This window comes from Notamacropus eugenii, chromosome 3 (genome assembly GCF_028372415.1).
Source record: "Notamacropus eugenii isolate mMacEug1 chromosome 3, mMacEug1.pri_v2, whole genome shotgun sequence".
In the NCBI taxonomy this organism is placed as follows: Eukaryota; Metazoa; Chordata; class Mammalia; order Diprotodontia; family Macropodidae; genus Notamacropus; species Notamacropus eugenii.
The window spans coordinates 95,991,783-96,018,769 of record NC_092874.1 but is presented as its reverse complement, the minus strand read 5'-3'; the positions used below and the strand labels follow the sequence as shown (position 1 = coordinate 96,018,769).

Genomic DNA, 26,987 nt, shown 5'->3' with positions numbered 1-26,987 from the left:
AGGAGTGGGGAGATAGGGGTGAGGAGGGAGAGAGAGGGGAAAAATCCAAGATATATGGAAGTGGTTGTAGAACACTGAAAACAAACAAAATAATATTTTAAAAAAATAAAGAAGTAAAAGATTTCACTTTTAAAAAAAGTCATATGAACAGTCTAGATTTATAAAACTAGAGTTGGAAATCTGCAGTTCTGTAATGACCAGGATATGTTTTGTCTTACTAGTTTAAGAGCACTGTGTTGGGAGAACAAACTGTTGTCTGCAGAGAAAAGCTTGATGTGAAAGTATTGCTATCCAGTGGACACATCGTTTTATGTCTCAAAGTTGGCTGTATAAAGTGGTAGTTAGAAAAGCAAAAAGACAGCTGCAAATTTTACACCTTTGATGTAGTGTATACCACACTACTTTCTTTTGGAAGCAAATAATATGCTATTGTCACTTAACAATTTCAGCATTGTACAAAATTGTTTTCATGAACAAATGGTTGGACAATACTAAGTGGCTGATTTGAAATGTGTTTTCCTTATTCATCCTGAGTCCATATTCTTCTCTTTTTGTTTTCAGTTTCATGTGCAATGTCATCTGGAAATTTCTATTTAATTCATTTTCATTTATTTTGATGTTAGGAGAATTGCAGAAACAGTTTGGTTGAAATAGTTTATCCCTTATTTTTAACATTCCTTGGCAAGTTTACACATGCTGAAACGATTCTTCAGGAGTTAGAGAGTGACTGTGCACTTAGAGATGTCCTGCAGTTCAGAAGTCATTCACAACTTTTCAGTATAAGTATTTGCTCCTTCCACTCAAAGAAGATCACCTCACCCATTACCACAAGCCCCAGGAATCTGGGTTGTTAAATAGCAGCAAGAATAGATAGTAAATTTAAAGGAGTCAACAGTGGGGGGGGGGGGGGTCCCACAAAAAAATCCAACTGCTTTGTGTGCAAAATTCATAAAAATTATAATACTGTGTAATTTCTCTGTGTGTTTATTTTTTAATTTTTAAAATTTTATTTATTTTCAGTGCTCTACAATCACTACCATGTAACTTAAAATATTTCCCCTCCCCCCTTCTACTCCTTCCCTCATCCATATCCCCTCACTCCCTGAGAGGGCATACAATTTTATGTTGTTTCTACACATACATTCCTATTAAATACATTTTCAACATAGGCATGTTGCATAGAAGAATTAAAATGAAGGGGAGAAATCAGAACACAAACCAGAACATAATAAAAAAGAAAATCATCTGCTACATTCTGTGATTGAATTCCATAGCTTTTTTTCTGGATTTGAAAGGCATTTTGCCTTAAAAGACCATTGGGAATTTTTTAAATCCTTGCCTTGCAATGAAGTGCTAAGTCAACCAGAAAAAGTCCTCACACACTGTAGTTGTTGCTGTGTACAAAGTTCTCCTGGTTCTTCTCCTTTCACTAAGCATCAGTTCATAAAAGTCTTTCTAGGCTTTTCTGAAATCTTCCTGTTTATCATTTCTTATAGCACAATAGCATTCCAAATTGGTTGAACTTTAACAGGGACAAATGTAAAATCTTACTTCTGTGTTCAAACAATGAGTTTCACAAATCTTACATGGAAAAGCATGGTTACATAGAATTTCATCTGAAAAAGATTTGGGGTAAGTAATAAATTGCAAATTTAATATGTCAACATTGTCAATTAGCTAACATCCTCTTACACTTCATTAAGAGAAAAATAGATCTAAGGTATATGGATGCAATAGTTGTCTGTCTCTACATTTTGATGCTTATAGCCATGATAATCATGGTTTTATCAAAAGCAAATGAAAGCTTATTCATACTTCCATTTCTTATGGACTAATATGTTCTTAAGACATGAGGAAATGCTACTGTGGAGTAGAGCAGTGCTGTCAAACTCAAATAGAAACAGATATTTCATCCCTGTGAACTGCTTAATGACTTAGAGAACCACAAATTTATACTATGCATGTGGTATTGTATTTTTGTTTATTTTGTTAATTTTCCCAATCATATTTTAATCTGTTTTAGGCTACACTTGGTAGTTTGGGGCCATGAATTTGACACCTCTGGAGAAGATTGGAAGTGGGAACGTTCATAATACTGATTTGTGAGTCATTGCAAAAAAATTTAAAGTCTTTACTAACTCTACCTTCCTTTCCAGGTGGTAGATATATGTGTGTGTGTGTGTGTGTATATATATATATATATATATATATATATATATATATATATATGTATATATATATATATATATATATAATGTTTTAAGTTTTGCCTTTTTGTTTAAGTTTCTCTTCCCTAGTGTTTTTCATTCTTTAGTCTCCACCTTTCTGATCAAAGATAGAGATGGTATGTACCACTTGCCCTGACCTCCTGATTCTCCCTTATTTGTAGTTTATTCTAAGCATCCTTGAGAAGGTTTTATTTTAAACTAGTGATAAAAGTCCTAAGTTCTGAGTAACACACTTGCCTTCTCTCTTTTACTCTATGGGAACTACCCTTGAGGGGAAAACCTGTATTTCAGCACTTTATACTAAACCCTTGAGGGTATAAGAAGCTATGCCCTGAGGGAGAACTTTTGAATCACTCAGAGATACTAGAGTGTAGTGGTTCTGACTGCCAAAGTACATTCTTAAGAGCCTACAAAACTCCTAAGAATCAAGAGTCTAGGGTTGAAGGTGACTGTTTGTACGCTTGTTCAGTGGCCTGCAGTGAACTGGATTCTCTGCTTATGGGCTAATACCTGCTCTTATTTATGTTAGAATTCAACCTTCATTTCCTCTATAATTGTAAGTGATTAATAGAGGTACTTTCTATACATCTTAATTCAAACTCTAATGCTGATTGGTTTGTCCATCAGGTACAACAAAAGCAACAAAGGTACTGTGTTGCAGTGAAAGAAAAATATACTTTTTGATGTTCCTATTAAATAATTGTGATAGGCACATCAAATCTGGGGTTGTTCAACATTGTTCAGATCTATATTTCCTTTTCTTTTTGTTGGATTTACCAAGTCCTGAAAGAGGAATGTTAAAAATCACCTATAATTATTGTTTCCCTGTCAAGGTCTTTTGGTATCTTTGTTAGCTTTTCCTTTAAGTACTTAGATTCCATATCATTTAGTATGTAGATATTTAACAATAATGTTGTATCATTAATTATGATGATTTGAAGCAAAATATTGTTTTCCTATTTCTAGTTAACTTACTTGGAATCATAATTACAATGCCAATTATTACATGCATTTTATGCCAGTTCTTCATTCTAATGCTGTCTGTAGTCTTTATGTGTTAAATGTTTTTCTTGTATGTAGCAAATTGCTGAGTTTCTGCTTTCTAATGTATTCACACTTTTTCTTTCATGTTATGGCACAGTAATCTATTAATATTCAAAGTTATTAAGTTCATGTTCTCCTTCACCATCAAATTCTGTTATATTCATTAATTTTCCTTCAGACCAGCACTAGGTCCCCAAGGTTTGTTATGCTTATGCTAAATTTCCCATTCTGTTCAGACTATGCAAAGCCCAATTTTCTGTTTTACTTTTCATCATGACTGCATTGTTTATGTCTCTGCAAAATGTTTTTAATTTAATGTAATCAAAATGATACATTTTACATTTTGTAATATGCTTTATCTCTGGTCCAAAATTCTCCCCTTATCCACAAATTTAATAGGTAAACTATCGCATGTTCCCCTGATTAGTTCATGGTATGACCCTTTATGTCTAAATCATGTATTCATTTTGATCTTATCTTGGCATATTGTGTGAGATATTGGCCTATATCTGGTTTTGACTCAACTGCTTTCCAGGTTTCCCAGAAATTTTTTGTCAGGTCATGAGTTCTTGTCCCCAAAGCTGGTATCTTAGCTTTTGTCAAACACTATGTTACTATGGCCTTCTCCTGCTGTATATTATGTACCTAATGTATTCCACTGATGCACCACAATTTCTTAGCCAGTACCAGATTGCTTTGATAATTATCAGTTTATAATATAGATCTGGTATGGCTAGACCACCATTATTTACATTTTTTCTTTAATTCCCTTGAGAGCTTTTACCTTTTGTTCTTCCAGATGAATTTTGTTATTATTTTTTCTAGTTAAATAATATAATTTTTCATACTTTGATTGGTATGGCACTGAGTAGGTAAACTGATATAGGAAGGATAGTCATTTTTTGTTATATTGACTTGGTCTACCCATGAGCAATTAATATTTTTCCATTTGTTCAGATCTGACTTTATTAGTGTGAAAAAGTGTTTTCTAACTGTGTTCATATAGTTTCTGGGTTTGTCTCGGTAGACTTTCAAATATTTTATTGTCTGTAGTTTTCTTAAATGAAATTTCTTTTTCTGTCTCTTGCTACTGGACCTTACTGGTAGTATATGGAAATGCTGACAATTTATGTGAGCTTATTTCATATCCTACAGCTTTGCTAAAGTTATTAAGAATTTCAATTAGGTTTTTTAGTAGATTCTCTAAGATCCTCAAAGTATACCATCGTATCATCTGCAAAAACTGATAGTTTTGTTTCCTCATCGCATATTCTAATTCTTTCAATTTACTCTGATCTTTTCATCCCAAGTTAGAAGGCTTCATTGTAGCAGAATTAATTGGTTAAGGCCATTTCCTGAGCTTTCTGAAGTGATGAGAACTTATCGGTTTTGAAGCAAAAGTGAAAGGAACACTTCAGATTGCTTTGTCACCTCAGTGAAGACAGTTTCTACTTCTCTAGAAGAAGGTGAGCCTGGTTAAGGGCTGGGAAATAGCAGTGGATGTTGGAAGATATTTAATGGATTAGAGGAGTTGGGGGACTGAACACAGGAAGAAAAGGAGCAGGGATTTCAGGTCTTGAGACTGTGAGAAAGAAAGTGGGAGTCAGTTTAATGCACATATTTAGCTAATTTCTCTTCCCTTTGAGGGATTGGCAGTATGCTTGTCTTCCATTTAATAACTTTCTTTCACACAGAACACTAAGAAAGAGATAGTCCTTATTGCAATGATTTTTAGAAAAAAAGTATTCTCCCCCATGATTATCCCACCCCTGAATGATGATCTAAGCCTGCATGTATTCACTGGTTCCCTGCACAGATGACAAATATGGATAGAATTTTGGAGTAGGAAGAGGTAGATTCAGATTCTATCCCAGGTATTCATAAGTTGTATGAACTCTTGGTCTCAGTTCCCTCATTTTTAAAATAAGGAATTTGGATTTGATTATTCCCCCAGCCCCCCCCCCCCAAAATATCTATGCTTCCTTGATGCATAATACAGATGAGTAGCATATGAATTCTGGCTTGCCCAGCTCTATCTCAGCTACTAAATGGCAGCTTTGTGCACAGAGGAGCCATGAAACCAGCCTGGGTTGGCCAAGAGAGCAAACTTGCCTTCTTCTCCATGGGTCAACTTTGCCCCAACCACCTGAGTGCTTCAGGAACAAGAGCATTAAAAGGAGAAAGGCTGACTGGTTGCCTGACTTCTTAGACTAAACCTCATAGGGTGCCTATATGTTGATATGGTGATAGCTGATCCAGAGCTTGGGGGAACACTCTACTTTCCATGTTAAAAACCTGAATTTTATCAATATAAATGAGATGTAATTGGGCCTGGGTGTGGGAGTGGAGACTGGTTCTACAAACCAAACTTATAATAGACTAATTGCTAAATTAGAATGATGAAAAATAAGAAATAGAAATCCTCAGAGCCAACAATTCCAGTGAGCAGTCTCACTCAAAAGAGGAAATTACAGCGCAGAATGTGTTTGGTGAGTACGGAATTAAGTGAAAGGAAGCAGGAGATTCTTTTTAAAAAGATGTTTCTGTTGATATCTTTGGTGTTTTCTTCACCTAGATTTCTCCTCACCTGCAAATCTACTTTCTCCTCTTGGCTTCCAGAGAACAAATCCTCAAATTAAATATATTAAAAAAGAAAAAAAACAGAGGAAGGAGGAATGAAAATCATCAAAACCAATCGACACATTGGGGAAAAAATGATATGTGTATTCTGACGTCTTTTTTTAAGGCCAAAATTGTTAGTTGATATTTCATATCATTCAGTTTTAATTGCTTTGTGGTGGTTGTTATTTCCATTTATTTTGATGTTGTTTTTCTTTTTGTATATATATATATATATATATATATATATATATATATATATATATATATATATATGGATGTTTGATGTGGTCATTATTCCTATGTATTTTCATGTTGTTTCCCTTTGTGCATATTTCGTGTTTGTGACAGCTTATGTGTTTTCATGCTACTCTGGATTCATTATGACCATTGCTTGTTTTTCTAATGAAGTTGAAGTCAAAGCAATTATAAGGAGTTATTTTGCACAATTATGTGCTAATACATTTAAAAATTTAAGTGAAATGAAAGAATATTTACAAAAATATAAATTGCCTAGATTAACAGAAGAGGAGATAGAATATCTAAACAGACTTATTTTAGAAAACAAATTTGAACAGTCTATAAATGAACTCCCTAAGAAAAGTACCAGGACCAGACAGATTTATAAGTGAATTCTATCAAATATTTAAAGATCAGCTAATTTCAATATTTAATAAATTATTTGTAATAATAGGCAAACTCCTTGTATGAAACAAATATAATGCCTGTACCTAACCCAGGAAAATGTAAAAAAAGAGAAAGAAAATTATAGACCAATTTCATTAATGAATATGGATGCAAAAATCTTAAATAAAATACTATCTAAAAGATTATAACAATATATTATAACGATTATATATTGTGACCTAGTGCAATTTATACCAAGATTGCAGGGATGGTTTAACATAAGGAAATCTATTAATGTAATTGATTATACCAATAATAAAAGAAAAACAAATCATGATTATATCAGTAGATATAGAAAAAAATTATAGAGTACACTTCTCATTTCTATTAAAAACACTTGAAAGTATTGGTATATATGAATTTTTCCCTTAAATTGATAAAAAGCATTTATCTAAAAATTTCAGCAGGCATTATTTGTAGTGGTGATAAGCTAGAAACCTTCTTAGTAAGATCAGATGTGAAAATAAGATGCCAGCTGCCACCAGTATTATTCCGTATTTTTATGGACATCCTAGCAAAAGCACTGAGAGAAGAAAAAGATATTTAAGGAATCAGAATAAGGAATGAGGTAATAAAATTATCTCTTTTTTTTTTATGATGTGATAACATGCTTGGAAAATCCTAAAGACTGAACTAAAAAGTTAGTTGAAATAATTAATAATTTTAGCAAAATAACAGGATATAAAATAAATCATCAACATTCCCATATATATCACAAACAACATCAGCAAGAAGAAATAGTAAGAGATACTCTATTTAAAATAACTTAAGATGGTATAAAATACCTGGGACTACATCTGTCAAAACAAACCCAAGAGCTATATGAACAAAATTGTTTCTAAAGATTTCTAAAAATATAATCAGATTAAAATAACTAAAAATATTAATTATTCATCCATAGGCAGAGTGAATATAATAAAAATGACAAATTTGCCAAAACTAGTTTACAAATTCAATGCCATATCATTTAAATTACCAAAAATCATTTTCTTGAGTTAGAAAAAATAACAAAATTTATTTGGAAGAACAAAGAGTCAAAATTTTCAAAGGAAATAATGAAAAAAGTGTAAAGGAAGGAGATTTAGGATTACCAGATCTTAAACTACAAGGCAGTAAATATCCAACTGGTTCTGGGTAAGAAAAAAAAAGGTAGATCAATGGAATAGAGTGAACATGCAATTTACAGCAGCAAATAAATATTTTAATCTTGTACTTGATAAATATAAAGACAAGAGTTGGGGATAAGAATTCATTATTTGATTTAAAAATTGTTGGTAAAACTGGAAAGCAGTATGGTGGAAATTGGGCATGTACTGATTTCTTACACCATTTATCAAAATAATGTCAAAATGGATACATAACCATTGCTTTTGAAAGCATAGTTTTATTTCCTTTATATTCATGTACCACATTTTGTTTAGCCATTCCTCAATTAATGGGAGACTCTTTTATTTCTAGTTTTTTACTACTGCAAAAAGTAGCAGAATGTTCATTAGGGAAATTTCCCTTTCTGATTGCTGGAGGAATTGCCCTTTGATCTATGGATATTTCTGTCTAGTAATTGGTATTAGTCATTACAATATTAGGATCATAGAATTTAGAACTTAGCTCAGGGTCACAAAACATGAGTGCAGTATGCCTGGTTGAACCCAGTTTGCTTGGTTACAAATTCAACTCTTTTCCCATTCTAGCATCTGACGTTATGGAACAATGACAAAGAAACCATATATTCTTCTCTTTAATTTCTCTTTTTTTTTAGATTCCATGTAAACTGTCAACTTCCCTTTGTTTGTGTTTGTAATTTACAAGTTTTGGTTCCTTTCATTAGTGTAGTAATAGCCCTCAGAACCTGCCCATTTAAATATAATTTCAGGTGAAGTAAGCTAAAGTCACTCAGGCTAACTGCAGAACTAAATTCTTAACTAACTTACAAGTTCTTTGAGGGCAGGAACTGTTTCATTTTGGCATTTGTATCCTCAGCACATAAAGCTTTCTCCTGGAGACTCTGCATCATCCAGCTGCTTGACACCTTCTCCAAATCTAGCTGTTCATTGTCTCATGTCCCAACAGACTTGGCAGAGCAGAGTAGTGATATTCCCCAGGCTTTTCAGTGATACTTTCAGAACTTTTTTCTGTCATCATCACTTAGAAAACACCTTTCCTCCATGGTAGTTCCCTTCATCCTCATCTAGCTCTTTGTGGTTGTACTCCATAGACCCCAAATCTTTCCACCACCACCCCTTGTCTCCTTAATACACTCAGTGCCAGATTTGGAGGCTTCTTCCCCTACTCAGTCTTCAATCCCTTCAAATTCACTGTTCTGCTGGGTCCTGAATCCCCTAAGTTCTCATAACCTCTGCTTCCAGTCTACTAAAATCTTTAAGATCACCTCTTTCTCTGCTCTCCACTCCTTCCCCACCCCATTTAACTAAATTGATCCCATGTACCAGAAGTCCTAGTTAGGACTAATGAAATACTTTCATCGCTGGAAGAACACAAAGGCCATCTTACTATTTGTCCCTCCTTTGTTTAGCTTCTATGCAAACCACTCAGTAATCATTAATATGCACTTTACAAATAAATGAAAAAGGTACCTTTTCTTAATGTAGTGTCATATACCTAGAAAAGGAAAATATCTGAGTCATAGAGCAGTCAGTGATACCAGCAGGTAGGCTTGGGCATGGAGCCATGCCTGGCAGGGGCCATGATATGTGGAATATTCTTTCCTTTCCTTTGCCTACTGTAATCTAGCCAGTCTTTCTAGACCAAGTCACACATTTCTTGTTTATAAACAATGTGCAAAGTACTGTGCTAGGCTCAGTAGGAGTACAGAGATGGAGGACACAGGGATGTATAGGACACAGGCCCTGCCCTCAAAGGGCACTTAATCGAGCATTGGAAATGCAAGATTTAGCCAAATGACAAGAAAAGTCACAATAGATCCCCTACAAAGCAGACAACATGGGTTATAAAAGGCAGAAGAGGGGTAGATCATTCCTAGGGAAGATGGTCTGGGCAGGCTTCATGGAAAATGTACTTCCTACTATATTGTTAATGTGTTTTGGCATAAAGGGAAAATCTTTCCCATTCATTAATAGACACATGCAATCTGCTTGAGTCACATGGAAGCCTGAGTCACATCAGTATATGGTGGGAGTAGCTTGCTGAACAGGTGGAACAAGAAGGGGTGGAGGAGGAAGGGTGAAGCAGAGCTGAAAAGAAGTGAGAGAGACCAGTCAGATCTGAGGGAGAGAGAGAAAGCAGGCAGCTGGCTGTGAGTGAGAGAAGAACATTTTGCTTGAGGGTGTTTTTTGTTGGAAGGCCTGATAATGTGTATAGACTTCTTGTTTATTATGATGGATTTCATTGTTGCCATGATGACTTTGATTTTCTGGTGTTGGAATAAATGTTTTTCTTTTGTCTTCTGTATGGAGAGTTTGGTAAACTTTGCAATTAAGAACTATGCCAGCATATTCATAGTCTCTGTTGGTCCATTGGTGCTGTGAATATTGTTTTGGTGATATGCCTACCCACTAGTTGAATAGAGCACTAGAAACTTTCTGATTGATTATGATTGTTTTTCTAACTGCCTAAACTTAAACTTTTTTTCTTTGTCTTCCTCCCAAACCCTCTAAGATGGCTGCTACATCCAATCGACCTGCTACCTCAGTGAGTATCTCTTTCCTCAGCTCCCTCAGTACTTGGAGCTAGATCCAAGTTAATTATCTCCTGCTACATGAAAATGCCACCAGACACATGGAGGTTAGGGATTCCTGCTCATGAAGGACCATGGAAAGTCTTTTCCCTGGTCTCCCCACACCATGACATGGGCATTTTGCTCTAAAAGAAACAACATTCCACTTTACTGTCAATTAAACTTTTTTTAACCCCCAGATTTAAAGGCACAGTAATTACTTTCTAAGAATGCATTAGCAACCTAGAGTTGAACTCAAAGTGAAACACAAAAATAAAATTCTGAAATTAGAACATTTAATACCATATCATCGTCTTGGGCTTCAGTTCAAATCTGGAATGAGGGGCCCCTGACATCCTTGTTGTTCCCTTCTTTCACCAATCCCCCTTCCTGTGATTTCCTACTTCTTACTACTCCCTATCTGCTTTCAACCCTCCTTCTAAAGAGCCTCAGAAATCAAATGTTCCTCCATCTTGAGCCCTTCTTTGTTCTCTTTTCTGCTATCCACACTTGGACATCATAGCTATCTCCCCTTCAATGTCCTATTCTCAGCTAATAGTTCATCTGACCAATTTATCACTTCCTAGGGGCAGGCAGGTAGGAGGTTCAGTGGTTAGAGCACTGGACTGAAATCAGGAAGACCTGAATCAAAATCTTCCTCAGACACTTACAAGCTATGTTATCCCTGGTAAGTCACTTATCTTTGCTTGCCTCAATTTCCTCATCTCTAAAACAGGCATAATAATTATAAATACCTTCTAAGGTTACTGTAATAATTAAATGAGATAATATTTGTAAAGCAGGGTATAAATGACAGCTAGTATTATTAAATAAGAAGTGAATGTTTTATGATTACTTTATTAGACTCTCCTTTCCAGAAAAGATTATTTGCATTTTAATAGAATGTGAACTCAGCCCAGAAGAATCAGTGATGAAGGAATTACCTTAGAAGAAAAGGAACCTTCTCTTCCACTTCACAGCTGATCATTTCCCCACTAAAGAAGCCTTCTTTCAACAAATTCTGTTTCTTAATCTGCCGAGATAAAAGGACAGTGCTATGTGTCAATACACTTAAGTCATAGATCTACAGAACTAGAAGGTTCTACAGAGATTGTTTTGCCCACCCTATTCATTGTATAGAATTCAGTGCTCCCCAAAGAGAGCGATAATATCTCCTGGGGGGCACTGGAAAGACCTTGGAGTGGTAGTAGCTATGAATGCAATAGTACACTTAATTTTGAGACTTCTTTCCTAGTTTCTAAGATTTCCAGAGGGACACTGAGTAATTTCTTTTGAAAAGAAGGTGGCAGACCACATAAGTTTGGGAACTGACAGATAGTTGAAGACATCAAAACTCAGAAAACTGGGGCATATTCACAAATGACAGATAAGAGGTGGTACAAGATAAGGACTATTCAAGTGATATATAAAAAATTCTGGGCTGATTCAGTGGGAAGAGAAATCACTTTTAGCCAAGGTGACTAGGGATGGCCTCAAGGAAGAGCTGGAATGTGAGCTAAGCTTTGAAGAATGGGTAAGATTCTGATAGGCGAAGTCTGGGGAAAATATTGTCTAGATGTAAAGAATAACAAGAACAAAGGATTGAGATCAGGAAAAAGAAATTAGTCATTTGGGGGAGTAGCGTGTCATTTACTTTTTGTGTACTATGGAGTATGGGGACATAGTCTATCAGTATGTATTTTTAGGCACAGTTGGTATATGCCAGATATTGTGAAAACCCTAAAAAACCACCGTATGTGCCCTAGAAGGGTTCATATTTTAATGGGAAAGACAAGATGCAACTCTGTGCATATAAGATAGGTATGGTACAAACAGAAGTTAATCTCAGAGGAAAAGCAGTGGGGTTGGGAGATTGGGAGTTGGAAAAGTCTTCTACAGAATGTGGCACCTGAGCTGAGTCTTGAAGGAAGACAGGGCAGCCAAGAGTCTTTTGCGAAGAAGAGCTTACCATGCAACAGCTAGTGAAAAGGAAAGGGAGGCAGGAGATGGAGCATCCTGTTGGAGAAATAGGTAGAAAGAAGACCAGTGTCACTGTGTCACAGAGTCCATCTGGTGGAGAAAAATGTAACAAGTCTGGAAAAGGAAGGAGGGGTAAAGTTGTCAAAGATTTCAACGTCAAAGGGAGGATCTTATATTTGATTACAGCTTATTGAGTAGAGGAATAGCACAGTTATGCCTGCAATTTAGAAAATTCAATTTGGCAGTTGAGTGGAAGAGGGATTAGAGTTAGGAGAGATTTGAAGCCAGGAGATTAATTAAAAAGCTATTACAATAGCCCAAGCCTAGGTGGTAGATATGAGCCTGCCATGGTCTAGTGGCTATGTGAGCAGAGAGAAGGTGACATTTAGGAGATGTTGTGGTCTGGGTACAGAGAGTCTTGGTACTGAATTCTGAGAGTGATAGAGAATGCAGGGTGTGTTGACGGTCACTCCTAGGTTGTGAGCCCAGGTGCCTGGAAGGATGGCATTGTAGAGTGCTTTAGAGAAGCTTGTAAAAATCCACTGGGGCCAGACTCAGGCAGGCTTTGAATTTTATACTTTGTCCTATAGGCAATGAATTATTGTTCTTGGTCTTTTGACCACTATAGCCCCCAAGTTCTTCATAACAATTAATGTTCTCTCTATTCACAATGTCCCTGTGAAGGTTGAAATAAAATAATTAATTCAGATGTGATTTGAAACAGTTGTAGTCATCTTATAAATATGAGGCATTATTCTTCACTTCCTATGAAAGAAAGCTTGAAACCCCATCTACAGATACTATGAGGTTGGGATCATACTCACTTTAGTCTCATAATTCAGGTAGGGTCATGGCCAGGTATTGTAGCTGGAATGTTCTCCAGCCAATCTAGAAGGGAAAAATTAATCGGTCAGAGACATGACGGAGCTTAAACATAAAGGGAGAAGTTAGTCATGTCCTTGTGTGATGAGTCATGAATAGCCTCTCTTCCTCAAAATATCATCACCTTCATCTTGTCTTAATGCATGAAATCTTACCCTCAGAACTTTGCTCTTTACAACTAATTATTTTCTAGACAAATGAAGTTAACGCAAATAAACCAAGGAGAGGTAATTTTATATACCATGATCTGCCATGACTACCTCATCATGAATTGTTTTGTCAGAGATTCAAAAGTCAAACAAGAATAGGAAAATAGAACTGTTATAGCTTGTGTTGACAGTTGACATTGTGGGTCTGGGCACTAAGCTCAGTGTAATGCTTATGGGATATCTGTTTGGAGAGGGCTGTCACAAAAAAAAAAAAAAAGAGAAACTCAGTAAAGGGAAGCAGGAGGACGCTAAAAGGGAAGTTTACTCACCCTACATTTTAGACAAAGGCCAACCTCACCTAGGCAATTGGGAAGATGGGTAGAGAGGAGTTTTCTTCCCTGTTGGGTCTGATTCAGGGAAAACTACCAGCCTATTGTTAGCGTAAGGACCTTGAGAGACAAACCAATCAATTGCTAAACCCAAATCTACTGTAACTATAGAAATATAGGAGACAAAGAGCTGTGGTTAAGGGAGAAAAGACAATCATTCAATCCAAGAATACCGAGCAAACACCAACTGTGCATCCATTCTTGTTTTAGGAAGACAAGGGAAGAAGAAGACAGGGCACTGATTGACAAGGATCTTTAGGTCTAATGGGGGAGTCAAACTGAAGACAATGATGTGTAATAATTAACAGATTGTATGTAGCACACTGATTTTTGACATTTGACTTCAGGGATTTAGAGTTTTAAGGTACCACTCAATAGCATCTCTAGGCCTTTTATGTACTTTACCTACAATTAGTAAATATTCCCATTAGCAAACAGTGGTTAATCAGTTATAACCAAGTCATAAACAAGCACTCTAAATTATTGATGTATGCCAAGTTCTGTCAAGTGATATGTCCAGTGAATGTCTATCAATTTTTGAACCCAGGTCTTCTGACTCTTATACTCAAACCACAGCATTGCCCCAAATAGCATGAAATCAAGCTTCTTAAAATAAATCAAAACCATGAAACATAAAAATCAAATGAATGATTAAGTGGGATATGAACAGGGACTAGACCTGTGGCTTAACTAGCAAAGAGAAGTCTGTCAAGTCAGCAGACATTTATTAAATACCTAACGTGTGCCAGAAATTGGGCTTAGTGCTATGGACACAAGGAAAGGCAAAAGTAGTCCCTGCCCTCAAGGAGTTCACCATCTAACAGGGGAGATAACATACCAGCAACTCTCCCAAATGTTATATATAGCACAAATTGGAGATCCTCTCAGAACAAAGGCAGTAAGATTGCAAAGAGTGGGATTTTAGCAGAAATTTGCAAGAAGCCAGGAGATGAAGAGAGAGAATTCAAGGAATGAGGGACAGTTCATGAAAATGCAAAGAGGGTGAACATAGAATATTTTGCATAAAGAACAGTAAGGATTCTGATATCACTGGTTTCTGAAGAGGATTAAGGTTTAAAAAGACTGGAAAAATAAGAAGGAGCCAGGTTCTGAAGGACTTCAAGTACCAAAAAAGAGGAATTTCTGTTTGATGCTAGAAGTAATAGGGAGCAGCTAGAATGTTTCTGATAGGGGAGAGACTGACGTGGTCTTTGAGCTGTGTTTGTTCTTCATTTTTGAGGAGGACCATGACATCAGGGAAGTGATGATTTTCATCTGAGTGACTTTGATTTGAGTGAGGGAGGGCTGTGCAAGGTCATCAGACTCACTTTCTTCTCCAGAGCCATCTGGATCCAGGGAGCAGATATTCATCAGAATGACTGAAGGTGGCTCAAGATGTAATGGGAGACCTTGTCCCTTTTAGGTTAAGGTCTTTTCTGGTACTCACTTAGAGTGAAGCAACCATCCTTCAATGAATAGGTCTCTTTAAGAAGTGAGTCAAGGGATGGCCTGTTTAAGTACAAAAAAAGAAAAAAAGATCAAGCTGGGAGGGGAAGACCCTCGGGGTTGTTGTTCTAAAGAGAAATAGTTACCATTGACATTCACTCTAAGTCAGGAGGACCCAAAATATAGCCATTAAGTGGAGCTTGGGCATAGACCTATTGTGCTTCAATCTATGAGCTTCAGAGTGAACTGCATTTAAGGTTTTGTGAAAGATGAAAGAAAGAAGGAAGGAAGGAAGAAAGAAAGAAAACAAAGAAAGAAGGAAAGGAAAGAAGGAAGGAAAGAATAAAGAAAGAGTGAGGAAGGAAGGAAGGAAAATTTTGTCAACCAGAAGCTGCCCAGACTGACGGGGTCAGATGTGTGCTGTAGGAAGATCACAGTGACTACTGAGTGGAAGAGGGAGTGCTGAGAGACTTGAAGGATAGGGGAGAATACTCAATAGTTCAGGCCTGAGGTGAGGAAATTCTCTCTACTGATGCAAACTAGTTCTTTCTTTGCACCTCACAGTCTTAAAGTTTTCTTTAAGACTACAAATTCAAGTAACTTGCCCAAGGTCACAAAGAAAGCATGTGTCAGAAATGACAGGGCTAGAACCCAGGACATCTTGACTCCAAGGTCAGCTCTCTATTCACTACACCACATTGTTTCTGTAAATGAGTAAGTACCATGCTAAATGACATGATACATTTTAAAAAGAAGTAAAGTACAATTGAGTATCTTTCCACTAATCTTTAAAAGCATTAGATTTATGCTAATCTATACATATCCATTTACAGATCTGAATGAGAAAGTTCTTTTTCTTTTCAAACTCAGTCTACTTCTTCTAAAATTGATTCAAAAGTCAATCCTTGACAATCTGGGATTTCAGGCCAGATTGGGATCAAAAACCCCAGAAAATGATATTTTTATTTTTAATAACTAACCTTCTGTAGTTCCCACTCATAACTGTTAACCATCACATAAAGTACTGAATTGGCCAAATTTTCCCCCACAGTTCCATGATGAGGATGTGGATACTGATCAGGCCAGTGTGCTGAGTATTGTCTTGGTTGGGAAAACTGGAAATGGGAAAAGTGCAACAGGGAATACCATCCTTGGGAAGGCAGTTTTTAAATCTAAAATCTCACCACATGCTGTGACCAAGACCTGTCAAAAAGATGTTGGAACCTGGAAAGGGAAAGAGCTCATAGTTGTTGACACGCCTGGGCTGTTTGACACAAAAGAAAGCCTAGAAACTACGTGCAATGAGATCAGTCGTTGTGTTATCTATTCCTGCCTAGGGCTGCATGCTATCATTCTGGTTCAGCAACTGGATCGATACACTGATGGAGCAAAACACGCTGTCTCTTTGATTAAGGCACTCTTTGGGGAATTAGCCATGAACCACATGGTCATCTTGTTCACTAGGAAAGAGAACTTGGTAGATCCACTAGAGGACTTTGTGAAAGAGTCTGATGAGAACCTCCAAAGTCTTGTGCAAGAGTGTAGAGGAAGATACTGTGCCTTCAATAATAAAGCTCAGGGCAATGAAACAGAAGCCCGAGAGAATATGCTGCTAAAAATAATCGAGAAAATGGTGCAGGATAATCAGGGGAAATACTTTTCCGAAAAAATATACCAGGAAACTCATGAGTCTCTGAAAAACAGGAGAAAGGACCTGAAGGAAATCTATACCAAACAAAGAGAAAATGATCTGCAAATTATAGAACAAGAGTATGCTAACAAAGGTCCTCTGACAGAAAAGGATAAAAAGGAAAAGCAAGACAAAGAAGAAAAGGTGGAGGGGCAATATGAAGAAAAAATGAAAAACATAAACACAGAGGTTGAGAAGTCTATATTTGAAAAAACTTTTCAGTTCATTAAGAGTGTGATTTCTAAAATTCATGGTTGGTTCAAGGAATGAAGGGCTACTTGGTTTGTTGGTTTTATTTTTCACTAATTTCTTTATGAATGTTGATATCTTGGATCAAGGGTAGGAACCCTGTGGCCTTAAGGCCACATGTTGCCTTCTAAATCCTTAAGTATATTCAGTCAAAAAGTTGGACTTAAGGATGTAGAAGGCCACAGGTTCCCAATTCTATCCTGGATGCGCAGAATTATAAACTTATGAAATGGATAGAATTGGGTCTTAATTCCCTTCATTTCAGTCAAAGATAAGAGATTTTCAAAACAAGGAACACTCTGTTTTGGGGGTGGAGCCCCCACCAGGAATTTACCACATTATAAAATTACCAGAATTGAATTAACCAGTTGTTTTTTCTGAGCCTTTACTTAGTATGTGCCTAGAGACCTGGACTTCAAGTATAGAGTCCTTTATGGAAATAAGTAATTAGTTCTGAATAATTATGTAAATAAATGAAAACTGAGGCCCTTTAGGCATGGGAGAAATATCTATGGAATGAGGAGGACCAGGAGTTGGTGATGGTTTGTTCATTTGCTTCTTAGGTCCCACCATTATAGAATTCAAATCGCTCCCTGGGCAGCTCCCTCACTGCATATCGTCTTGAGTCTGATTCCTGGATCTCCAGATGGTGTGGGTCTCAAATGTTTACTAATTCTTTCCATGTACCACCTCCACACTTCACAAATAAACCAAAACTATTCTCTCTCCTCCTAAGCATTCAGCTCTACCTTCACTTTGTGTCTGTTCCTGTCTAACTGCTATGATCCAGAGGTTCCTGACTGTTACTTTGGCCTACACAAAATGTCTCATTGCTAGATATTGTTTCATTCATTATACTTGTATCCCCAGTTCTAGCAATGTCTATCACATAGCAGATGTTTAATAAATGCTTGTTGATTGTTGAATTCAGCCAAGTTGTGTCGCTGACATGGAATATTCCAATAGCATCTCATTGACTGGGATATTCGAGGATCTGAGGTCCATGAGGGTTTTTTTTCTTCCCAGATTCATTGAGTAGTATAGAATTCTTCTAATGGTGACTGAGGGACAAGGGAGGCTAGAATTATCTGAGATTTAAATTCCCTTGAGTCAGTGTTGTCCTTTTGTGAGTAGAGAAAGTAGACAGCACCTTGTGAAGATGGAATGAGGAACATCAAGGAGATAAACATTTAAATAATCTACTATGTGTCAGGTATTGTGCTAAGTGCTTTTACCTCATTTGGTCCTAAAGACAGTCATATATGAAAGAGCACTATTATTTTTCCCATTTTATAGTTGAAGTAATTGAGGTAAACAGACCTTAATGGGTAGTTTCAGAAAACGAGGCAAGGCCTATATGAATTGATGCAAAGTGAAGTGAGAAGAACTGGGAGATCATTGAGCACAGCAACAGCAATGTTGTAATGATTATCAACTGTGAAAGACTTTGCTACTGTGAGAAAATGATACAAGGCAGTTTCAATGGACTTATGATGAAAAAAATGATAGCCTCCAGAGAGAGAATAGTGAGGAATTCTGAGTACAAACTGAAATACAATTTCTTCAATTTCTTGATTTTCCTGTTGTTTTTTGAAATATGGCCAATATGGAAATATATTTTGCATGAATTCACCTGTATAGTTGATATATTGCTTACCTACTTAGTGGGAGGAAATGGGAGGAAAAGAGAAATTTGGAACTCAAAAATTTAAAGAAAAAAATGTTAAAAAAAATAAATAATAATTTAAAAATAAAAGCAAGTTTCTTGTCCATATCCTTTCACTACTTATCTATATCTTGAAAATGAGACTCTTATCAGAGAAACTTGTAAAAATTTCCCCCCCATTGTATTTTCCTTCTTACTTGTCGTATTACATTTGTTTGTGCACAGACTTTTAATTTATCTTGATTCACTATCTTTTTCACTTATTTAGTTATGAACTCTTCCCTCATCTATAGAGCCTTATTCCTCTAAATGTGACCTTTTAACATCTGGGTGATGTAAACACTTGGAGCTTATCTTGGTATGTAGTATGATATGTTTGGTCTAAAAACTACCAGCCTACCAAGTGATTTTACAAGTAGTTTTCATCGAATGGTGAATCCTTCCCCTAGTAACTGATGTTTAGGGGTTTACCAAAGATTATACTACTATATTTGCTTCTGCATGTTGAACACTTAAGCTATTCCACTGAGCACTTCTATATCTCTTTTTAAAAATCAGACCAAAATAATTTATTCATTCTATTATGTAATAGTTTTCTTTCAAGAATTTTTCTCAGTCAATATACATTTATTAAGCATGTACCATGTGCCAGGCACTGTACTAAGTTCTGGGGATACAAAAAAAAAGAGTAAAATACAAATCCTGCTCGCAAGGAGCTCACAAGGTAACTGGAAGGAGGGTAAAGGAGTCAGCACAATAAGCAAACAAATATACAAAAACAAGGTATACATAAAGAACAGACAGAAGATAACAGAGGGAAGGCACAAATACTAAGGAGGATTGGGAAAGGCTTCCTGTAGAAGGTGAGATTTCAGTTGGAAATGAGGGAAGCCAGAAGGTAGAGAGGAGGAGGGAGAAGCTTGTGTCACATTTGGGATTCTGAGCCAGAAAGGTGATCCAATGTAGTTTTTCTGTCAGTTTCCATGCTCAGAATGCCTTTTTTCTTAGCTCTCTGTTACAGTTCTTGTGCTGCAAGCTGGGCTGCATTTTTCCTCCCATTTCACCATCTTGAAGGGTCTTCTGCACTTCTACTGTGTCTTCTTAGTCACATGGGCCTGTGACCAGAATTATCAGCTCCTTAATCTGATTGCTCATATCCATTCTTATTATTTAAACTTCATGACATCTTTTCTACGTATCCCCCATCTCTATTCACTAAGTCACCATCCTAATTCAGAACCTCATCAACTCTCACCTACACTAGTGCAGTAATGCTTAGCATAGTGCTAGTACACAGTAAATGTTTAATAAATGCTTGACTGATTGACTAATAATCCATAGCTACTTCACTCATATAACATAATCTTATGATTCTTTACAATTTTAATTGTCCCTTTCTTGGACACACTATTGCTTATCAATGTTCTTCATAAAATGTGGCATCTAAAATTGAAAGAATACGCTAGGTATGATCTGACTGGAATAGAATACCAAAGAGCCACCTCTTCCTTTGCCCAGTATGCTACACCTCTCTGTTCAGTCTAAGATCAAATTACCATTTTCTTTTGACTGCCAACAGAGCTATAATTGGGGTAGGGTGATCAAGGCTTTGTTCTAGTATTCTAAAATTTAGAGGGTATTGTCAGTATGAATCTTTCAATAGGTAAAAAGAAGTGAACTTAGCATTTAATTAACAATTTTAATTAATGAAAATGGAAAATTTTGCGATAATATATCACTTTTTCCAAAAGCTGTAGCCCAGTTGAACTCCTCCTAGACTGGCTATGCCCTGTCTCTGCCCCTGCAATAGTTTTCTATCTGTCAATGTCACTTTGGACAATTTTTCCTTTTCCTTTTCATCAAAATTGTTTTTCTTTTTGTCTCTGAAGTTTCACTCTGATAGTCTCTTCATTCCTCTTAGGATGACTTCTTCCAGAGAATTCCATGTCCTCATATCCTACTTATCATTTCTCACCATCTCTAGTCATCCTAACCTATATGTTGTCAATAGACCCAGATGGCTTTGGAGGAGAGAGTAACACTGGTGGCTTTGCGCTGCCCTTCATCACTTAAATCCAATTTACTTGTAAGTCATAACATCATCTTCCTGATGTCATGGTCCTCTTCAAGAATGTAAGACAAACAATAAACAATGAATAATTATTTCTCTGAACCCTTTGGAAACTGCTGTCCTAAAATATAGGATATTGGATTTTGTCATCTCTGTAAAAAAATCTAACTTGGAGTACTCTCTTCCGAAGCTCCCATTATTTCTATCCAAGCAATGCATTTCTCTTTCTTGATAAAAAACAGGTCCAACTTAAAATTTTACCTCCTTATTTCCTCCACCTGTTCAAGGATGTCATTTTCACAAAGGAAAACCAAGAAGTCATTAGATCCACCATTTTAGTTTTTGTTTTGACTGAACAACACATTTTAATGCCAAGGAATTCAGTTCTGCATGGTATTTAAGTATTTATCTGGAGATAAATCAAGTCACATAGTCAAATGAAATCATAGATCCAGACAGAATCAGGCAACATGTCTTACGTATCAGATAAAAGCTCACACCCTCTGGTGGGTAGTAAGAAGGAGGAGAAATACATATGTATAGTGGAAAGATCACAGGATTTGGAGAGAAAGGATCCAGATTAAAACCCCAGCTCTGGCACCTATTAACAAAAAATGGCACTCTCTAGGCACCAAACTCCTTATCTGTTAAAAAAAAGTTTATGGCTGGGGAGGGGAAAGGGGGAGAACTAGAAGACTTCTGGAGTTCCTTCCAACTCTTTAACTCTAAGAAATCTCATATGCCTCAGTCTCTTCAATTCTAAAACAAGAGGTGGGATTAGATTTATTTATAATGCAATTTTGCTGTACATGCCCAGGTCATTTGAGATGAAGACATCTATGAGGAAGATGGCAAGAACCTGATTCTGGGAGAAGACATTTTACTATATATCCCTGTCACAATGGGTAAAAGTAGCCTTTTCCCACTGTTTGTGTAGCTGGAACAGGCTACATTAAAAAAAAACAAACCAAACTATCAGACTCAGATAGTCCCAATGTCTCTGTCTCTGTCTCTCTCTCTCTCTCTCTCTCTCTCTCTCTCTCTCTCTCTCTCTCTCTCTCTCTCTCTCTCTCTCTCTCTCCCTCTCTCTCTCTCTCTTTCTTTCTTTCTTTTCTTTTTTCTTTCTTTCTTTCTTTCTTTCTTTCTTTCTTTCTCTCTCTCTCTCTCTCTTTCTTTCTCTCTCTCTTTCTTTCTTTCTTTCTTTCTTTCTTTATTTATTTCTTTCTTTCTTTCTTTCTCCTTCCTTCCTTCCTTCCTTCCTTCCTTCCTTCCTTCCTTCCTTCCTTCCTTCCTTCCTTCTTTCTTTCTTTTTGGCACCATCCATGAGATGAACATTTTGTTCATCTGAAATTTGTGTACTGTATTGAGTTGGATGGGGGAATGGCTATTTTCCCTCTCTATCTTTCATCCGATGGTCCTGAGAATCAGGCTTGGAGTTTTGTTCTATTTTATTTGGCATTTTCAGTTATAGACACAGGTAATGGAGTCCCTGGGCCTGAATGCTCAAGACATGGTGATTTGGGGAGCAGTATTCTAGGCTGGATATTTCTTCCAACCCAGACGAGAATATTGGAGAAGCCAGAATGCTTGGATATGGATGCAAACCCAGTAGGGCTTTGCATTTGGAACATGGTGGCACCATGCTATATAGTCCCACTAGCTAATGTTACATCACTCCATTTCCTAGACTAAGGTGGTATAAAGGGTTATTATGTCCCTAGATGTTAGGGGGTGAGATGGATATATACAGGTTTGGTCTTGCTGTATCTTGAAGCAAATATGCCTTTGGAAAATTAATCTGATTGTTGTCACTAAATGGAACTAGGGGACCCCTAAAATTGGAGGAACACAAAAATGGCAGGACTTGAGTCAATGCTAACAAGACTAGATACCCCAAAACCCATTAACAGTACTGGAGAACTATAGGGGAAGGGTGAGATATAACATATCTGGCCTTCAAGGGGTAAGGACAAGGATAGTTACCATTATATCTCAAAAGTCCTTTTCATTTCTTGAGCCCATGAATTTCTGGACCTTGCTTAGAGTCATCAAATGCCTTTTTCAGTTTGGTAAAGGGTTTCCTTTGTTCTGCTTCAGTGGTTTTGAGCTTGACCTACATAGTTGCCCCTTTTGTCATCCCCACATGAGAATGCATATGCCTTTTCAATGACTTTTGGTTTCTCTATTTCAGTCTAAAGGGCAAAAGTAGTTCCTGTGATAGTCAGAGGCCCTTTGCCTTAATAGATATGACTCTTTAGTATGTTGACTTTTAAAATACAAATAGAGGGTTTGATTTAGCCCTGACCACAAGAATATCAATTCTTTCCTTTTTTCTTTATATCATTCATCATCTTATCTCCTTTATTTGTATCTCAACTGCCACTCTGTGACTCCAGACTAGCATTTGATTTGGGTGGAGTGCTAAAATTCCTTTCCATTCATTTGAACCCTCATTCCACCACACTGTAATACATAAATCCCTGGGTATTTTTTTTAACTTTTCTAGACTGAAAGGGTAACGTCAGTTTTGTCTCCTAGTCTTTTTTCTTAATGTTTATTTATTTATTTTAGTTTTCAAAATTTATTTCCACAACATTTTGAGTTTCAAATTTTCTCCACATCTCTCCCCTCCCCTACCCCATAATGCCTTGCATTCTGATTACCCTTTACCTCACTGTGCCCTACCTTCTATCACACCTCTCCCTTCCCTTATCTCCAGCTTCTCTGTTTTTTGTGGGGTAGGATAAAATTCTATACCCCATTACCTGTATTTCTTATTTCCCAGTTGTATGCAAAAATAATTCTCAACATTTGTTCCTAAAACTTTGAGTTCCAACTTCTATCCCCTCCTCCCTCCTCACCGCCCCCCCCCCCAATGAGAAACCAAACAATTCAATATAGGTTATATATGTGTCATTCTGCAAAAGACTTCCACAATAGTCATGTTGTGTAAGGCTAACTATATTTCCCTCCATCCTATCCTGTCCCCTATTTATTGTATTCTCTCTTTTGATCTTGTCCCTCCTGAAAACTGTTTACTTCTAATCACTCCCTCCTACCATTTGCTCTCCCTTCTATCATTCCCCCACCCCTCTTCTCCCCTTCTTCCCTACTTTGCTGTATTGTAAGATAGATTTTCATACCAAATTGATTGAGCTTGTTATTCCCTCCTTAAGCCAAATGTGAAGAGAATAAGTTTTACTTTTTCCCTCTCAACTCCTCCTTTTTCTTCTCCATTGAAAAAACTTTGTCTTGACTCTTTTATGAGAGAAAATTTGCCCCATTCCATTGCTCCCTTTATCCTCCCAATATATTCTTCTATCACTCCTTAATTGTATTTTTTTAGATATCATCCCGTCTTATTCCACACACCCTGTGCTCTCTGTCTATGTGTGTGTGTGTGTGTGTGTGTGTGTGTGTGTGGTGTGTGTGTGTGTGTGTGTATAATCCCTTCAACTACCTAACTATTGAGAAAATTCTCAAGAGTTATAAATATTATCTTTCCATACAGGAATGTAAACAGTTCAACTTTAGAAAAGTCCCTTATGATTTTCCTTTCCTGTTTACCTTTTCATGCTTCTCTTGATTCTTGTGTTTGAAAGTCAAATTTTCTATTCAGCTCTGGTCTTTTCATCAAGAATGCTTGAAAGCCCTCTATTTCATTGAATGACCATTTTTTGCCCTGAAATATTCTTCTCAGTTTTGCTAGGTAGGTGACTCTTGGTTTTAATCCTAGTTCCTTTGACTTCTGAAATATCATATTCCAAACCCTTAGATCCCTTAATGTAGAAGCTGCTAGATCTTGTGTTATCCTGATTGTATTCCCACAATACTTTAATTGTTTCTTTCTAGCTGATTGCAAAATTTTCTCCTTGACCTGGGAACTGTGGAATTTGGCTACAATATTCCTAGCAGTTTCTCTTTCCATATCTCTTTCAAGAGGTAATAGGTTGATTCTTTCATTATTTTTTTTTGCCCTCTTGTTCTAGAATATCAGGGCAGTTTTCCTTGATAATGTCATGAAAAATGTCTAGTCTCTTTTTTTTGATCATGGATTTCAGGTAGTCCCACAATTTTTCAGTTGTCTCCCCTGGATCTCTTTTCCAGGTCAGTTGTTTTTCCAATGACATATTTCACATTATCTTCTATTTTTTCATTCTTTTGGCTTTGTTTTGTAATTTCTTGGTTTCTCATAAAGTCATTAGCTTCTATCTGCTTCATTCTAATTTTTAAAGAACTATTTTCTTCAGTGAGCTTTTGAATCTCCTTTTCCATTTGGCTAATTCTGCTTTTGAAAGCATTCTTCTCCTCATTGACTTTTTGGACCTCTTTTGCCAATTGAGTTAGCCTATTTTTAAAGGTGTTATTTTCTTCATCACTTTTTAGGTCTCCTTTAGCAATCTGTTGACTCACTTTTCATGATTTTCTTGCTTCATTCTCATTTCTCTTCCCAATTTTTCTTCCATCTCTCTTAACTGATTTTCAAAATCCTTTTTGAGCTCTTCTGTGCCCTGAGACCATTGAATACTTATTTTGGAGGTTTTGGAAGCTCTGACTTCCTCTGATGGTATGCATTGTTCTTCCTCATCTGAAAAGATGGAAGAAAATACCTGTTCACCAAGAAAGTGACCTTCTCTCATCTTATTCGTTTTTCCCTCTTTTGGGCATTTTCCTAAATAGTTACTTGAATTTTGAGTCCTTTGTCAAGAGGAGGGTAAACTCTGGGTACCTGTACATTTTCAGTCCCTCCAAGGTGGCACAATCAAGGGAGAGGTGTTTACTTCTCTCCTGGCCTGCACACTGGTCTGGGAACAATTAAAGCCTTTTCTGCCCTAATCTGTTAGTAGAATTTCCTCTCCACGAACGCCTCTAGCTCCACCACACTAGTGCTCCTCCTCACCCCAGGGACATGCTCAGGGCTGAGATTCAGATCAGCTGCTCAATTTCCCCAGGGGCTTTAGGTGTAGGGCAAAGCCACCCCCTCAGGGGTGAGATTCAGATCAGAGGCTCAAATACCCCTGAGACTTTAAGCAGATGTCTCCCAGGGCTGCCTCTCAGGGCTGAGATTCTGATCAGGTGCTCAGTTCCCCCAGAAGCTTTAGGTGGAGAGCTCAAAAATGCACACTGCCTCTGCAGTGACTGCTGCCACAGATCCAGACCATGTTTCCTTCTCCTGGGTGAAGGAGTTTTCCCACTGACCTTTGAAGCTGTCTGTGGCATTTGTGAGTTGAGCAACCTGGGAACTGCTGCTGCAGTTCAGGCTTCCTTAAGCCTGTTCTGACCCTGTCCCTGCCATGCCATGTGGCCCATGCTAGACTGTGCTTTGATCCCTGCCTGGTGTGATAGACCTTGCCTATTGGCCTTCCAGGATGTCTTGGGGTGGAAATCTCTTTCACTCTGTCGTATTGTGGCTTCTGCTGCCCTAGATTTGTTTAGAGTAATTATTTACAGGCATTTTATGGGAGATGTCAGGGAGCTTCTGCAGGTCCATGTTTCTACTCCATGATCTTGGTTCCACACCCCCTCCCTTCATTAGCCACACTTCTTTCAGCACAGAGAGTTTCAAAGTGTCTCTAGATCTCTGAAGTTCTTGATTACTATTAAATCCAGAACTCTATGCTCAGCTTATGATCTGTTCACCAAACTCTTCATCTGTTTCTTCTCTTTGTTCTGGTGGTCTCTGGCAAACAACAAGAAGAATATCACCTTTGCTTCTGTGTCCTTTGATCTTCACCTGAATACTATCCACAAGTCCATTTCCTGGGTCCCTTTATATGAATGCATAATCCTAATATGTAATGTTACTTCTGCAAACTCCATAGACCCATTATCTATTCTCTTCCTTTTGAACAAGGAATACCCTTCCAGAATTATATTCTGCTCACAGAAGTCATCCTGTCATGTTTCAGGGATATGTATAAAGTTAAATTTGTCTCTATACATGAGAATATCTAGTTCACCTTGCTTGTTACATATGATTTGTATACTTGTCTGAAGATATCTGAGGTTATGGCTTTTCTGCTTATTCTTTCCTTGGTTTTTGTCGTCAGTGAATTTCTAAGCATCTCTATTGCTTTACTTCTTTCTATGTTGTAGCTATACTTTATAATATATAGCTTGGTGGTTATATTAGATAGTTTTATTTTCCTTCCCAACTTCTTTTCATCTTGAAACCCTTTTGAATAGTAAAACT

The 26,987-nt window shown here is 37.0% G+C and overlaps 1 protein-coding gene across 1 annotated transcript; it reads left to right on the top strand.

The window, feature by feature from the left end:
* The first annotated feature begins 6,177 nt into the window (after nt 1-6,177).
* LOC140533019 (GTPase IMAP family member 9-like) lies at nt 6,178-18,773 on the top strand. The gene is made up of 2 exons (XM_072652276.1): nt 6,178-10,247; nt 16,170-18,773. Exons 1-2 carry the CDS (start codon nt 10,215-10,217, stop codon nt 17,076-17,078), a joined length of 942 nt encoding a protein of 313 aa, XP_072508377.1. The 5' UTR covers nt 6,178-10,214; the 3' UTR covers nt 17,079-18,773.
* The last annotated feature ends 8,214 nt before the right edge of the window (nt 18,774-26,987 follow it).